Below are 16093 nucleotides of genomic sequence, written 5' to 3'. Positions count from 1 at the left end.
ATTGATTTTTATCAATTTGAGGAAATTCACTTCTATTCCTAGTCTGTTGAGTATTTTTATGATGAAAGTCTTTTGGATTTTGTCAAGTAAACCTGTAGATTAGCCGTATCAAATAATTGGCTGATTGTAATGAGGGAAACTGTACACCAGAAGAGCTGTAGGTTATCTCACCCCTATCCCAAAAGAGAAGGAAAAGTAATTATAAGAGGATTTTTAGAAAAAAGGTGAGTTTAGGCAAAATTTAAGTAATATTTTGTTAGGCTTAAAGTAAAACAAGGCTATGTGTACTCTCTAGAGTTCAACATCAGGTCTGGAGTGTGAACTGGACCCAGAATCTTGTTTCTCTGGAAACTATATAGTAAGATATATGTGGAATGTCGTGTCCAGAAACTTTATTTTAAGCTCTGTACCTGGGATGTACATCGAGCCTGCTTCTCTGTGTCTTGAGATCCTCCAGACAAGATTGAGATGCTTCATACTACTGACATAATTTCCAGCAACAAACTTTCTGATATTCTTTGGCTTTAGAAAATAAGCCAGTGAATAAGAGAATATTATACTTTCAACAGGGAGGCCATTACAGTTGTAGCATGTCCTTTAGGTAAATATTATTTCCTGTTAACTTTGTGATAGGATTTATCTGTGACAGTTATTCCAGCCAGATGACTGGCAATGTTTCGTACATGTGGCTCCCTCCCAAGAATACTTCACTGGCTTTCCCATTTTGTAGACTCTTATCCTGCCTTTACAGCACTGCACAGGCAGGAAGGAGCTGTTTTCTCTTCTTCAGTCGTGATGAGATGAAGGTGTTTTCTCTATGAAGTCCTTGGCTACCTGCCAAAATAACACTGTAATAGTTATTTTCTGAGTTATGCCTATTCTACATCCTTGAGTTCTAACTCTGTATTCTACATCCTTGAGTTAATTCTGTATTGATTTACTCTGTTCAATATTTCAGGACTGGTTGATGGAATAAATAGGCATTTTACTCTAGTTTTCAGACTACATAATTATCTGCCAGGACCAGTGACTCATAGTACTTATTTTACCTGTTCAACTGATTCAGGAACTTTAGTGTTCATGCACATGCAGACACACACACACACACGTATCACATGATGCCTGTTATAATGTTAATTTCTTAGTATGCCTGCCAAAGTTATATATATATATTCTTTCTTAAATATGCTAAGAGTACTAACTCAGAGAAAAACAGATAATATGAAGGAATGTCTATCATAAAATAGACATTAATGTCTTTATGTTATCTCAACTAAAATATTTTCATGATTTTAAAATTTAATATTTTCATGATTTTAGAATATATATGTATATATTCCTTTTCACCTTTTTTTCCCTTATAGGTTATTACAAAATATTGAGTATAGTTCCCTGTGCTATACAGTAGGTCTTTGTTGGTTATCTATTTTATATATAGTGGTGTGTGGTTTATGTTTTAATTGGCTATTTGCTAATGACAAATACAATTTTTATAGGGAGTTAAATATCTTTTTTTTACATTAATTAATTTATTTATATTTATTTTTGGCTGTGTTGAGTCTTTGTTGCTTCACGCGGGCTTTCTCTAGTTGGAGCGAGCAGGGGCTACTCTTCGTTGCAGTGCATGGGCTTCTCATTGCGGTGACTTCCCTTGTTGTGGAGCATGGGCTCTAGGCACGCAGGCTCAGTAGCTGTGGCTCGCAGGCTCTAGATCACAGGCTCAGTAGTTGTGGCACACGGGCTTAGTTGCTCCGTGGCATGTGGGATCTTCCCGGACTAGGGATCGAACCCATGTCTCCTGCATTGGCAGGCGGATTCTTAACCACTGTGCCACCAGGGAAGTGCCCTAAATATCTTTTTAAGAGATAAATATTTTAAAATGTAGCACCAGATTATGATTAAGTGTACTGTCAGGTTGTCATCTATTACAAAAAATAAAACAAAAGAGATTATACCTGGACAGTGAGATGTATTATGTACTCTAGTAACCTTGGAACTATGTCAGCCATAGAAAAGAAGCATCTGCTTCATCTCAATGGTAATACCAAGTGGTTTCTTCCTGATTTGGCAGGAAAAAATGGCCATGAAGAAGATCTGTCAAAGTCAGTGGAAGGGGAAGATACAAAATTAGGATGGATGAATAATTTTGATTTGCTTGGATTTTTTCAGAGCTATGCCGTTTCTCATTCTATTTGTGGATGATGAAAGAGTGGAATGCTGCTTATAATACAAATAGAGTTGGCTTCATTTCTGAAATGATATGAAAGTGCTAAAAATACAGTGGAATAGATGATATATTAATTAATAATTGAAATACTTTTGACCATTATCAGCCTCCCACCTACTCACCTCATATAGGAATACCATATGATTCATATAAGCAAAGCTGAATGGATTTTATTATGATTGTGTTTTATAATGTTTTCTTCCATCATCTCTGGCTTAGGTTTCCATACTAATCACCCACATTAATTTCTTATAAGTAGTTTTGTTGACTGTGTGAGAGGTTATTCATGGTAAATTACTGGTGATATAATTCACCCAAAATCAGACAAGTTGAATCTAATGAATCATTTGTTTGGTTCCAGCTTGATGTACATTGAGAATAAGCAATAGCTGCTATAAATCCATCTCTAAATAATAGTGCTGAAGAATATAGGCTTATGGAAGCACATGGACCTGTGTTAAAAATCTTGCTTCAATACTATTAGTTCTGTGACCATAGGTTTCAGTTTTCTTCTTGGGAAAGAGGAACAATAAAACTAACTTCACAGAGTAGATTTACACATAAAGTGATGTATGCAAAGCAATTACACATTCCTAGCAGAAAGACAGTGTCCAATAAATGGCAGATATTAATTTTATTAGTGGATTTTCCTCTGTTGCATGTAGAAAAAGAACAAAAGGACAAAATTTTAATAATGTTCAAGAAATGTAGTTCAAAAGGTTTTTTTTTTTTTTTTAAATTGAATAGTACATTTATTTATTTATTTATTTATTCATTCTTGGCTGTGTTGGGTCCTCGTTTCTGTGCGAGGGCTTTCTCCAGTTGCGGCAAGCGGGGGCCACTCTTCATCGCGGTGCGCGGGCCTCTCACTATCGCGGCCTCTCTTTCTGGAGCACAGGCTCCAGACGCGCAGGCTCAGTAGTTGTGGCTCACGGGCCTAGCTGCTCCGTGTCATGTGGGATCTTCCCAGACCAGGGCTCGAACCCGTGTCCCCTGCATTGGCAGGCAGATTCTCAACCACTGCGCCACCAGGGAAGCCCCAAAAGGTTTTAATATTGTTTTGCTCTCCCACTAAATCCTACTGACCACCAAAGTAAACATTTACCCATCTCAAACCTGAAAACAGCTCTTTTCATCTACCTGTTTTCAGAAGAGCTTAATAATTCTTTTGAGAGTCCTTAAGAGAAGAGCAATAGAAAGACTCTGCCTGTTATAATGTTAATTTCTTAGTATGACTGCCAAAGTTATATATATATATATATTCTTTCTTAAATTAAATATGCTAAGAGTACTACCTCTGAGAAAAACAGATAATATGAAGGAAAAACTATAATAATTTGGTTATACTTAAAGATGTACTCAAAGCACCTCTATGAAAAATGAACCACTTATGTTATCCTAGTGATTGGAAACACAATTTTAAGAAATAATTACTTTTGTTTTTCATATTGTCACGTTTATGTATTAGGCTATGGGTACTACCATTTATCTTTTTCTGTCAACATTAAAGCATGCCTTAGCTCACAATTAATTTTATTTTATTTTGTTTTTGTATCACATTAGTCGAATAGAATAAAAAAAAAATTCATTGCATTAACTTATTAAAACATTCTCTACCATTGTTTGATAGTTGCAAGTGTAGAGTTGTATTTTGGCTTTTTGATACTTTGTTGTAGTTTTTGATGTGTTTGTTTTTCCTTGATGTCTCTAGATATAGTATCAAGAGAAAACTCATTATGATTGTACTTAAATGGTATCTCTGACATATGATTTTCAAAAGCATCGCTAAAGTGTTGCACACTGGATACTTTTTGAAAATTAATTACTAAAATATGAAAATAAAAGAGAGCCACCATTTTCCTAAATAAAAGGCAGTTACTTGATTAAGGTTTTTTTGGATAAGAATATTCAGTCTTTAATGCATGTTTTTGTGTAAACTTCTCCATGAGCAGTTCACAGCTCAGTTTTACAGTGTGTAATCAGCTGTCATTGTAGGCATTATGTAGCATTATATAGGCATCATAATTATTATATTTTTGCTTTTTCTGTTCAGAAGCCAAGTCTTTTGTAGATAAAAGTATAATTTTTTTCTTTTCTTTCCCCCATCAGATGTGGGTTCTGTTGAAGGGCTTGCCTATCACAGAGCCTGGGATACACTGTACTGGACCAGCTCCACTACCTCATCTATCACCAGGCACACAGTGGACCAGACTCGGCCTGGAGCATTTGACAGGGAAGCCGTCATTGCCATGTCAGAGGATGACCATCCTCATGTGCTAGCCCTAGATGAATGCCAAAAGTAAGAAATTTGTATTTCTTCATTATAATTATAAGTCAAAGACTATCAAAATTATGTTAATTTTAAAGAGAATTAGCTTTAAAAATACGGATTTCCTTTGAAGTTCTCTTTTCACAATGCATAAAACTATTTTTTATAAGAGCATTATAAATGTGAATAATTGAAATCTGGACTCTTTAAATGCCAGGCATCACCTCCATGAGCGATTCAGTAAAAGCAAAATTAAAGGATGAAAGGGAAAATAGAGACAATACTGTGATTGAATAGACATTTTTCATATTTGAAAAAGACATTAATGCATCACTGATTGAAATGATAAATTTGAAACAAAAATAAAACTATTAACAAGTATTGAAACCTAAAAGGTGTTTCTGTAATTCAATTAAGTAATTTTAACAATTGGGGATCTGTCCAATTGAAATACAGAGGAAATTAATAACAGCAATAGATCTTTGTGTGCAGCTATAATTTCAACATTAGATACTTGACAATAGTCTACATGGTCCACATCGGTTTGATGATATATTGTGCAGGTATTTGTAATAATACTTATGAAGAATTCATGGCAAGAAAAAATGCTCAGGCTACAGTATAAAACGTATAAAAAATAAAACAAATTAGAAAAAAGTCATGTTTCGGGGGATGCTATAAAGAAAGCAATTATATGAAAACTGAAGAATGAAGCTCAGGTTAAGTAGAAAACAAATATGTCTATGGAGTTTCACTCTTATGCAATATGGTAGGAATATTTGTTAACTACTAGAAAGTCCTTTTACTCTTAAACGAAACAAGGACACAGAAATTAGACCAATCTGGTTTCACTGATGAGAAATAGAAGAACTTAGTTTAGGTGTGTTGAAGAAAAATGGAAGAATAAAAAACAATGACTGATAAACACTAACCATGATCACTTGAGAGAAGAAAAGAGCACATGAATTACTCAGTGTGAGAATAACTCAATATGGATACTCTTATAGAACTAGAGATGAGAATTGACTTACTTTACTTAATTAAACATATTTAACTTATAAATTAAGACTCTAAAGTTTGAGAGATGCAGGTGAAGAGAAGGTTGACTCCTCACACAGATTTGGTTACTTAGTTCAGGTGGACACAGGCCTTTAGATGCCTGGGCAAAGCTAGTTCTGCTCACACCACTGCCCTATCACTAGGGTTTGTTGTTGAGTCAGCTACATTGATTCACCAGGAGACTCTTAGGGCAATAATAAATATCCTAAAGTTGATCAAAGGAATTTATAAGACAATTTTAAGGTAAACATGAGGGAGATCACTGATGATATTATACATGATTAATTTTAATTGATAAGTGATTTATCCTATAATTATCAGTTACATAGGCTAAAATTACACTTTCATCTTATATATGGTGAACTGTAAATTAGAATTAAACACACTAAAATATTTTAATTGGAAAATTATATGTAATTAAAGTTTAAAGTATAAAAATATTTTTATCATTAAACATTTTAATGACACCTTCAAATCACTTTCATATGTTAGTTGATTAACAAAAATTTTAAAATCAAGTCAATTTCTAGATGAAAGACTACTTGAGTTCAAAACTTGGCTCTGTAACTATAACTAATATTCAAAGAAGTACTAATACCTTGGAAATTCTGTAATTCTAAAGCCCACAGTCTAGAAAAATATTGCAAATAAATTGTGTATTTAATACCTCATATTATTTGGGTAACTTTTTAAACTAAATTTTTCATTTTAAAAGTTACAGGATGTGGTTAAAACTACCGCATGATTTAAGAAAGTGGAATGCCATTTTTTTTTTTTGCAAATTTACTGATTCATAGGACAAACTATTTTGACACTTTCTCACTTAGAACACCTTTATGTTCCACAGAATAGATTAAAATGCTATGAAGTATTTTAATAAAGAGCTTAGATGACCCAGCTTTCCCTAATTGGTGGGGGTTATTTTTTAAATTAGCAAGTAGAAAGGTTTTTTTGTGTGTGTGTGAAGTTGAGTATTGTCTAGTAATAAGTTTTTGCATAATACTCAAAAACCATATATTGAATAATTATGTTGGCTATAATCCTACATTGTCTTTACATGTCTTTACATAGGAATGATATATGCAATCTTGCTGTAAATATGAAATATTATTCCAATTAGTTTTTCTTTGTATTTATTAAATATATTCTTTCAAAATGTAAAGCAGCCTGCCTGTCAGCCTCCCTCCTTCCCTTCTTCCTTTCTTTCTTCCCTTTCTCCCTTCCTCCCTTTTTCCTTCCTTCTTCCTTGCTTCTCCCCTTCCTTCCTCCCTCCCTCCCTCCCTCCATTCTTTTCTTCTTTCCTTCAGTTCAAAAACTGATCTTCAAGTAAACTCTTAGGGATACTCCTAAATATAAAGGGGGAGAAAGAAGAACTGTTTCAGTAAAAGTGGGCCTTGGAGACTGGAACCCTACAGCCTCTCCACTCTTCCAGTGACCTCTAAGGGCTTCCATAGACTCCTAGGCCTTCTTCAAAGAATAGTTTGACAAACACTGATTTAAAATATTCTAGAAAATCTGTGAGTAACAGATACTATGTTTAAGGATTTGAGAGTAACCCCTGGAATTCTGGAAACAGCATTGTAATTTATAGAAAAATCACACTGATAAACAGAGGAGGGAAAAAAGACATTAAAGAAATATAGGAGTTTAGTAGTTTCTCTAAAACATATACAGAGAAGAATGCAGAATTTAAAAAGCAAACTAGAAGGAGAGAGAGATTTTGATTTTCACCAACTGAAGGAGAGAAATAGTGTTAGGTTAAGAACGATGTCCAAAATGATAACACAGGATCTGCTGAAACATTATAATAATAAGTTAGAGTATATTTGCAGTTCATAGAAAATTTAAAATAACTATTTTTGTCCCTGATTAAAATAAATCTTTACTATGCATCAAACTGATTCAATTTAATTAAATTACTATTTGAGAGATAATTGTTTTTCAGAAATATTTTCCAGGTCATTTAAGAAACTGAGAAAAATATATATACAACTATAATATACATATTTCCCCTTATTACTAAAACTTCCTCAAGGGTCAGAGAATATGAGATAAATAATTTTGCTTCTTTTTAAATAATTTGACATTGCCATGTTTCTACTAACGTTGTTACTGTTAATGAAAATTTTAAGGTATTATCACAATTTTCATTTTAATTAGTTTAATGTTTTGGACCAACTGGAATGAGCAGCATCCAAGTATCATGAGATCTACTCTGATTGGGAAAAATGCTCAAGTGGTGGTCAGTACAGACATACTCACTCCAAATGGACTCACCATTGACCACCGTGCGGAGAAGCTGTATTTCTCAGATGGCAGCCTAGGAAAAATTGAAAGGTGTGAATATGATGGATCCCAGAGACATGTAAGTTAACTGAGAATTTCTTGATTATAGATTTGAAAAATGATACATTTGAAAAATACATGCTTTATATGTGCCTAAAATATGCATATTAAGGGATTTCAAAATAGCTAATTGTTTGAACCAATACAACTGAATCATCTGTTCAGTGAAAAACAAAACTGCAGATAATATTTTGAAAACTTTCTTTAAGTGCATTTGCTACCATGGAGACAGTCCAACTCTTATGGAGAAACAATAACTTGATTTTCTCCTAGTTATGAATTGAATTGGTATTGTTAGAGTGATTTGCATAAACTTCATTGTTATTTATAATTTTTTAAAATGTGAAATGAAATTGGTTAGTTGCCCTAGGATAAAAGAACATTAGAAAGTAATGAAATGATCCTCTGTCTGTGTTTGGGTCCTCAAAGCAACCTCAGAAGCTTTGAAGAGAGAAGAGTGGAATTCCTTTCACAGTCAGGCTCATTCTCTGTCTCTTTTCTCTGAATTCCAAATAAAATGTTAATGGGAGTGTCTTTATGCTGCCTCTGGAGAACATTTACAGGAGATATTTAGGGCCTGTAGAATGGTGAACGTCCAGTGCCTCACCTTATCTTATGAGGACGGTAGCCCTTGGCAACTGGGAATACTCAGGGTTCAGAAGGGTAAGATCTGGGTTGTTACCAGAGGAACAACTGGAGGAATCTACCCCAGCCCCTCTTCACCAGTGCATGCTTGAATAGCAAAATGATCCTGAGGCTCTTAGCTCTTCCACTGAGTTTCTGGAAGGACCATCTTCATGGGCCATATTTTCTCTATCACAACTACAGTGCCTTATGGTATTAAAGCAACATAGAGAATATGTATGAATAGCTGTGGCAGTATTTCAATAAAACTTTATTTACAGAAACAGGCAACCAAACAGCAGGCCATATTTGCTAACACCTGATTTATACCATTAAGCACACTGTTTAATTCAATTGAGTATATACCTGTACATATATATCTACATATTATATCTAATATAGATATATATATATCTATACCTACATACATATATAATATTAAATATATATATATACACACATTATATTATATAGAGAAACATAGATATTTATCTTAGGGCAACTAACTAAATGTATATGTACATATATGTGCATATTGCATATACATATATTGCCTATATGTATATATGTGTGTATATATAGTTGTGTGTGTGTGTGTGCATGTATGTGTGTGTGAGTTTCTTGAGGAAGGAACAAGTGCATTGATTTACGTTCTAGGACAGGCACCTCATCTAATTGTGGAGTGGATACTTCAAGTAGCGGTGATATAGTACAGTTGAGTGCTTAAGGAAAATTGAAATAATCAGCTAAGATCTGATGAGTTCAGTTTGTGCTAAAGGCAATAACTCTGATCAAAGAATTCTATGCCTAAATTCTTGGTCTATCTTTTCAATTAAAGGCCATGTGACCTAAGGCAAATTACTTAGTGTTTATGAATTTTAGTTTTCCGACATGCAAATTTTCTACCTAAGTTTCAGGGTTATTATGAGGATATAGTGTGAAAACATATGCCTCAGAATACAACAAAAAAATCCTAAATGAACTTAGTGGGTAATGCTTTTGAAAAATAGGTAAATCATTGTCCTGGATATGGTATTATTTTTTATTATGGACTAATACAGAAAATGCTTCTGTAACTCCTCCTAACAACACTTTGTCCACTTTAACTTATTTTTTATATGCATGGTTTTCTTTTCCCTCCTCAGTCTACTGTTATGTATGACACTTATAGCTACTCAAGGTGATCTAGTAATCAGATAGCTCTAATCTAAATAATTCAAAGCCTTTCTTTTGACATTAAAAAAATATGCACAGTTATGATTCCAACTCTCCATTTCCCATCCTTGTCTAAACCAGGATAATTTCTGGCTGGTTGTAGTTAACAATACTATATTGTACATTTGAAGTTGCTAAGAGAGTATATTTTAAAAGTTTTTACCGCCAAAAAGAAATTGTAACTATGTGAAGTGATGGATATATTAACTAAACTTATTGTGGTAATCATTTTGTAGTATATACATATATCAAATCATTATGTTCTATACTTTAAACTTACATAATGTTATATGTAAATTATATGTCAGTAGAGCTGGACAGAAAGATTTCTGTCCTGTAGAGATGAAAATGTTGAGTAGAGAACATTACTTTAAAGGGTACGGGTGTATTCCCCCATATGACATTGATCCATTTTGTCTCAAAGTCAGAACTACATAATCCTTTTCCTCTTCTCCAGTAAATCAGCTTTACCATCAAAATTTCTGGTTGGGCCTAAAAATTGGGAAAATATTTCAACATTTATTGCGTTCTTACATGCATCTCACTATTTTGCTGGCTTTCCAGATTCTATTGCCAGTGTTGATCATGGGTACTTTGAATTTACCATTAACTTATATACTCTTTGTGATATCCACTGTTTCCTATATTTTAGTCATGATTTTACAACTAGAACTTGTTATCTGTTCCTGAATTCCATTTTTTAATTGACATGAATTTCTGAATACTTATTACACTTTAAATTGCCTGTTTTCATGAACAATCAGCTGTTTATATAATCTATTACTAATATAAGCATAGAATTTTGAGGCTGAGAGTATAACTGAGGAGTTAGGTCATCTCCTATTATCTTTAGAAAAGGTTAAATATGCAATCTGGCTTATGTTTCAAGATTTTAAAAAAGGATATTTCCTGAGGAAGAAAGAAATACTACTTATTCTGAAAAAAATATTCTGGGGATATGGCATAATATTATAGAAGTCTCAGAAACTCTAAAAACTCTTCTGTTATCTGATAACTGTTGAAAAAGTGGACCAATTTGTCTAATACCCTATCCATTCACTCCTCAGTTTTATATGTTTAATTACATGTACAAAAGTGTGAACGATATCAAGTATTAATTTGATTTGTGCCTATCCACTTGAGTTGAAGTCTTAGAAATCAAAGGATACCTTTTGGAGCAGATTTCTTTTTAAATCCTCACAGAACCTAAGAGCTCCTTATCTGAAAAACTTGCATGTAACCAGTTCATTCATTCTAATCTTCATTCGATCTCTCTGTACCAGGCCCTTTTGTGTATGTGTGTGTGTGTTTCCTACTATGTTCCTCACTCCTATATGGTTCCCCTTGGGCAAAAATACTAATGTAATTGATATATATCCATCCAATTACATATATATACACACACACACATATATACATATAATACACATGCATGTATACATATATATTTAAAACAGATCAAGTAACCAACATAATGAATTTCATTTTTACATTTTTGGAATGCACTGTACAAGGCACTGCAGAAATGTGTGATGGGGTATAATCATGGAGTTAAAAAGAATGATATTTAGGAAGTAAAAATATAGAAGGTTAAAATAGTCTACGAAAGACTTAAAATGCCAAGAAATATAAGAAGAGATGTAAAACATTGTTTAGTTTATAAAGTCAAAAAGAACTGAGACAATGCAATATAAATGAGTGGCCAGAGAAATAATAATTTCAGAAAGAAACATTTCCTTTGCATAGATGTATATTTTCTAGCTTTGGATGACACAGATGACCGTAGAGCAGTTGCAGAAACAGAGAGATCAGATATCCCCAGGGGAGGTGACAGATTGGAAAGAAGCTAGACATTAAAATCTGAAATATTTGAGAGAGTATCTTCTTTAATGAAAAGAAAGCAAGCTATTTAATAAGTTAATTGATAAAGTTTGGAGAGATTCTTGTAAATCTAGGCATTTGAGCCTACAAAGTCAGTACAGTGCCATTCCTCTCCCAAAGTGTGCTTGAAGAGCCCGTCTTCTCTTGAATATCCATAGGAATTAAACTGTGTTCAAGCACTGTTTTTAAACTCTGGTTTAAACAAAGTCTGATAGGCTTAATTCCTGCATTACACCTTAAAGCCTTTAAATGCTCATGCACGTTATAAATCTTTAGAATGGAACACAGTTATGTAGCTTTGTTCTTATCAGGAAATCATTTTTTTTAACATGGTATGCCATGGGCTTAAGTGTTTGTAGGGATTTGAAAAATACTGATATACAATTTCCAAGTCACTTAGTTTATTATAGGAATATTATAGAACCCATTACTAATCAGTAGATTAGGGAAAGAGATCCTTTCAAACATCAAAAGAGAAATCAGAAAAAAAATGTGATCTTTAAAATACATTTTACCTTTTCTATTATAGTTATGTGATAATATTTAGCTAAACAAATTCATTCATAGGTTTAATTTCTTTTGTCAAACTCAGAGTTAGATTTTATTTTTCTGTTTCATCTTATAGTGAGGTCATAATAAAATACAAGTACACACAGTTTAAATCTGACCTGTATTGATAAAAATATACAATAATTGGCTGTTTTGTTTTTTTTTTTTTTAATTTTAAATACACATTAACTTGTATGGTGGTCCTACCTATAAATTTTATTGAGGAAAGCATTCCATTTAACAATATACAATTGAATGCTTTTGTGTAATCTAGTTATTAGGGAAAAAAACAGATAATAATTTCATTCTGTTTTATTTTTATTTCTGTTCTATAGCTGTTGTTCCAGTAGATGAAACAATAACTAATGTTGACAGGGGCTAAGACAGCATGATTATAGCCTTTCTCCCTGGTGTTACCCTGTAAGTGTTAATCATTTCTTGGATGGCATCTGCTACCTGAGTGACACAAACCCTTCCAGAAGAGATGTTGTTAATATTCCTAGAAATTGCAATTGCTGATGTTTCTTACTTTTGACATTCTTTTAGAAACTTTGTCCAGAGTTTTTTTTTTTTTTTTTTGGTTTGGTTTGGTTTTTTTTCAGAGTATATTCCCAGGCAGAAAAAATAAGTCCTAAGACCTATCTTTAGAATGAGAAGGATACAGGATATCTGTCTTCTAGATAAACACATTCTGATAACACGAACTCTTTTGACTGACAATAGGAAAAATAGGTTTTTTTTTAATTAGTCAATTAAAAGTAAGATCAAACACAAGAATATTTGATGTCCTATTTTTTATGGCACCAAGTATTTTCTTTCTCCTTATAGAATCAGTTATTTCATTCCATAAATGAATCAAGAAATAGATCTATCTATCATCTATCTATCTATCTCTCTATTATACATCTATCTATCCATCTATCTATATCTTCTACCTAATCTGTAAATGTCTATGCTATCTACTCTTTTTGATAATATAGTTTTATTTATGCTATGAAACCTAGAGGGCCTGGACTCTGAAACTTATAGAATAAGTTTTGATGCCCAGAAAAGTGAATTTTCTGACGACATGTTTAGTTTGAATTAGTCAATTCAAAACCATATTCTGTCACCAAAGAAAAGGCAGTGTGGTTTCAAATTTTTAAAAAATGTAAAACATTTTAATTTAACAATTTAAATGTTTGATTTAAAAATCAATGTCAGCATAAGCAGTCACTAAAAAGTTAAGTGAACTGGAAATTTTTCCACCATTAACTGGAATAATCCAGTATTATTTCACAAATTAGGAAACTCAGGCCCCAAAAGGCTACATTAATTTCTAATGTTCCTGTGTCCAATATCTAATGCCAGTTATAATTCCCAACTCTCTATTAGAGCCAATATTATTATTATTTATTTTGTTTATTATTATTTTATTATTATTATTTATTTTTTAATTTTAATTTTTTGGCCAAGCTGTGCAGCAGGTGGGGATCTTAGTTCCCCAACCAGGGATCAAACCTGCACCCCCTGCAGTAGAAGTGTGGAGTATTAAACACTCGACCACCAGGGAAGTCCCCCAATGTCCCTTTTTTTAATTTAAAAAATGTTCTATAACATTCCCATTCCTATCAAAAATGAAATTTTGTATTATATCTATATATAGGTAGATAACTTTTCAAAACTCAAATTAATATCTAAGTATGAGTAAACATAAATAAATATAAAGTAATTTATAATAAAATAGGACATATTCCAATATGTAAATGTGCAAAAATAAGAGAGAAAACATGAGGAAGTGATCAAGATCTTTTCACTTATGCATAGAATCATCATGAATGTGACAGCTGTGAAGGCAGACTCATATCAGGTGTGTTGTACTGGATACTCAAGTACTGAGAGTAGTGCTGCCTTGGGTGATGTATTTTCAAAATTGGTAATGAGTTCTTGATAAAATTCTAAACAAAATGAAGTGAAGCCATCCCTCAATTTACATGGAATGTGACTGCCTCCATTGTACATCACTAAGATGGAAAATTGTTTTAAATGAAACATGAAGAAAAGTCTCCTGACAGCAAGTGATCTTTCTACTCTGTCTCTAATGCCTCAAACACATGGGATGCTGGGCCTATTAACAGCTAGATGGACCATAGCCAAGAAGGAAGAGTGTCTGCTTGTTAGTGGATGCATTCTGTGAACTTGAATTCTAACAGATGAGCCAGTGGAATATAAGGAACTGACTGTATCCATTGTCTGCTATATAACAGGCATGCAGTCAGGTATATTACAAATGAGTCCATTGACTACCAAATCCTGTAGGGCTGCTGAAAACTCAGGTGTTTTATTGCCTGTGATGTATCTTTGAATTCAAGAGGCACCATTCAATATTCAGATTATTATATCCAGTATTATCTTTGATATATTTCAAGTGTTCTTGGATATTAATAGTTATTCAAATTACAATCTGAACTTAACAACTTTCTAATATTTAAATAATCTTAATAACTTTCTAATGTTTAAGAATAATAAATGACTAAATAGAAATGTGATAAAAAAGGAAAGAATAAGACAATATAATTCTATGAATCCATTAAAAATGATGACATGAAATATACCTATTTCATGGGAGATTCAGTATCTATGAAGTGAAAAACATAGACTGAACAAATTAACACACTGTCACCCAGGCTAGATGTTTTAAGATTTCCTGCTTTGTGAGTGATTTTCAGTTGAACCTGGACATTGTTGTTTTACTGTATGAAGTTCTGAATCTTACTGAAGCTTTTTGTCTTAACTGGCTTTCTTTGACACCACTCTGGCAGAGGAAAGTAAGAGCTCTTGCCTTGTTACTGTCAGGTGGAGGAGGAAGCCTAGGTCCCTCACCTAGCCTCTGTTGACACCTGAGGCAGAATTGGGACTTCTCTACTTCTGGATGCGGATGTGAGTTCCAGCTCCCCACTGGGTCTCCACTGTCACCACTGTGGAGGTGACCTCATTACCACTGGATGACATGGAAATCCAGATTCTCCTCTGTGCTTTTCTGACACCACTCCAGTGGGGAGGGGGTGGGTATGGCATTACTGCCAGGTGTGGGTGGAAGTCCAGTCTCCCCACTTGGCCTTTGCTGGTGTGGGTGTGGATAGGTCACAGTTTTTTTTTTGTTTTTTTTTTAATGTGGTATTTGCCTAGAGTAGAGCAGTTACCATCTAAAATTTTCTGCCTTACTAGTTTTCTACCTTACTAGACTGCCTCGTCTCTTGGCTTCAGAGAGCAGGCTTCTGTTCTTTTCTGTGCATTTAGCATTTTGGCATTTCTGGGTTGCCAGCTTATTCAGTTCCAAGTCTGGGATATATGAGGCAAAAATAAAACCCACGGAACTCACCACCATGTTGTTCCTTAGTCCCAAGGTCCATAGCTGGGCTGCTTTCTCCTCTCTACCTTTCAGTCTTCTTATATTTGTTTTATATATAATTTCCAGGTTTTTAGCTGTACTTAGTGAGAGGAATCCAGAAAATATGTCTACTCCATCTTCCCAGAAGCAGAAGTCATTGTGCTTATAGATTTTTAGAAATTCAGAATAGAAAAAGGATATGCCTCATACTTATTGTTTTATAAAATATTTTTAAAGATATAAACTATGTTCTACAAGTCTCTAAAACAGCAAAATGTTTGTCTGTGTATTGACAGTAGATTTAATTGAGGTAAGATTTATTAAATCACACATGATGTGACATGACTTACTAGAATCCAAAGACATTGAAACACTGGTCCTCCATGTGAGAGAAACAAAGATTGTGGAAATAAAGATGATGAATTGTGTTGTCTAAATTTTATCATCTCTAACTCTATGATGTGTACACATTATCACTGAGTGAATACAATAAAGTACATATGGTGATTATGACATTGCCAAATACAGGTGCCTGAGTGAGAATAAGAAGGGA

The 16093-nt window shown here is 33.4% G+C and overlaps 1 protein-coding gene across 1 annotated transcript in view; it reads left to right on the top strand.

Annotated features, from left to right (window-relative positions):
* LRP1B (LDL receptor related protein 1B) overlaps positions 1-16093 on the top strand; it is a 1897582-nt gene that overhangs the window by 1561786 nt on the left and 319703 nt on the right. The window contains exons 42-43 of the mRNA XM_036857483.1: positions 4337-4526; positions 7716-7920. Of these exons, the coding sequence (XP_036713378.1) occupies positions 4337-4526; positions 7716-7920 (395 nt within the window). The remainder of the gene's footprint in view (positions 1-4336; positions 4527-7715; positions 7921-16093) is intronic.

The sequence above is a fragment of the Balaenoptera musculus genome, chromosome 7, assembly GCF_009873245.2.
Source record: "Balaenoptera musculus isolate JJ_BM4_2016_0621 chromosome 7, mBalMus1.pri.v3, whole genome shotgun sequence".
NCBI classification, from domain to species: domain Eukaryota; kingdom Metazoa; phylum Chordata; class Mammalia; order Artiodactyla; family Balaenopteridae; genus Balaenoptera; species Balaenoptera musculus.
Note: the sequence above shows the minus strand (reverse complement) of the source record. Positions and strands in the feature narration are given on the sequence as shown.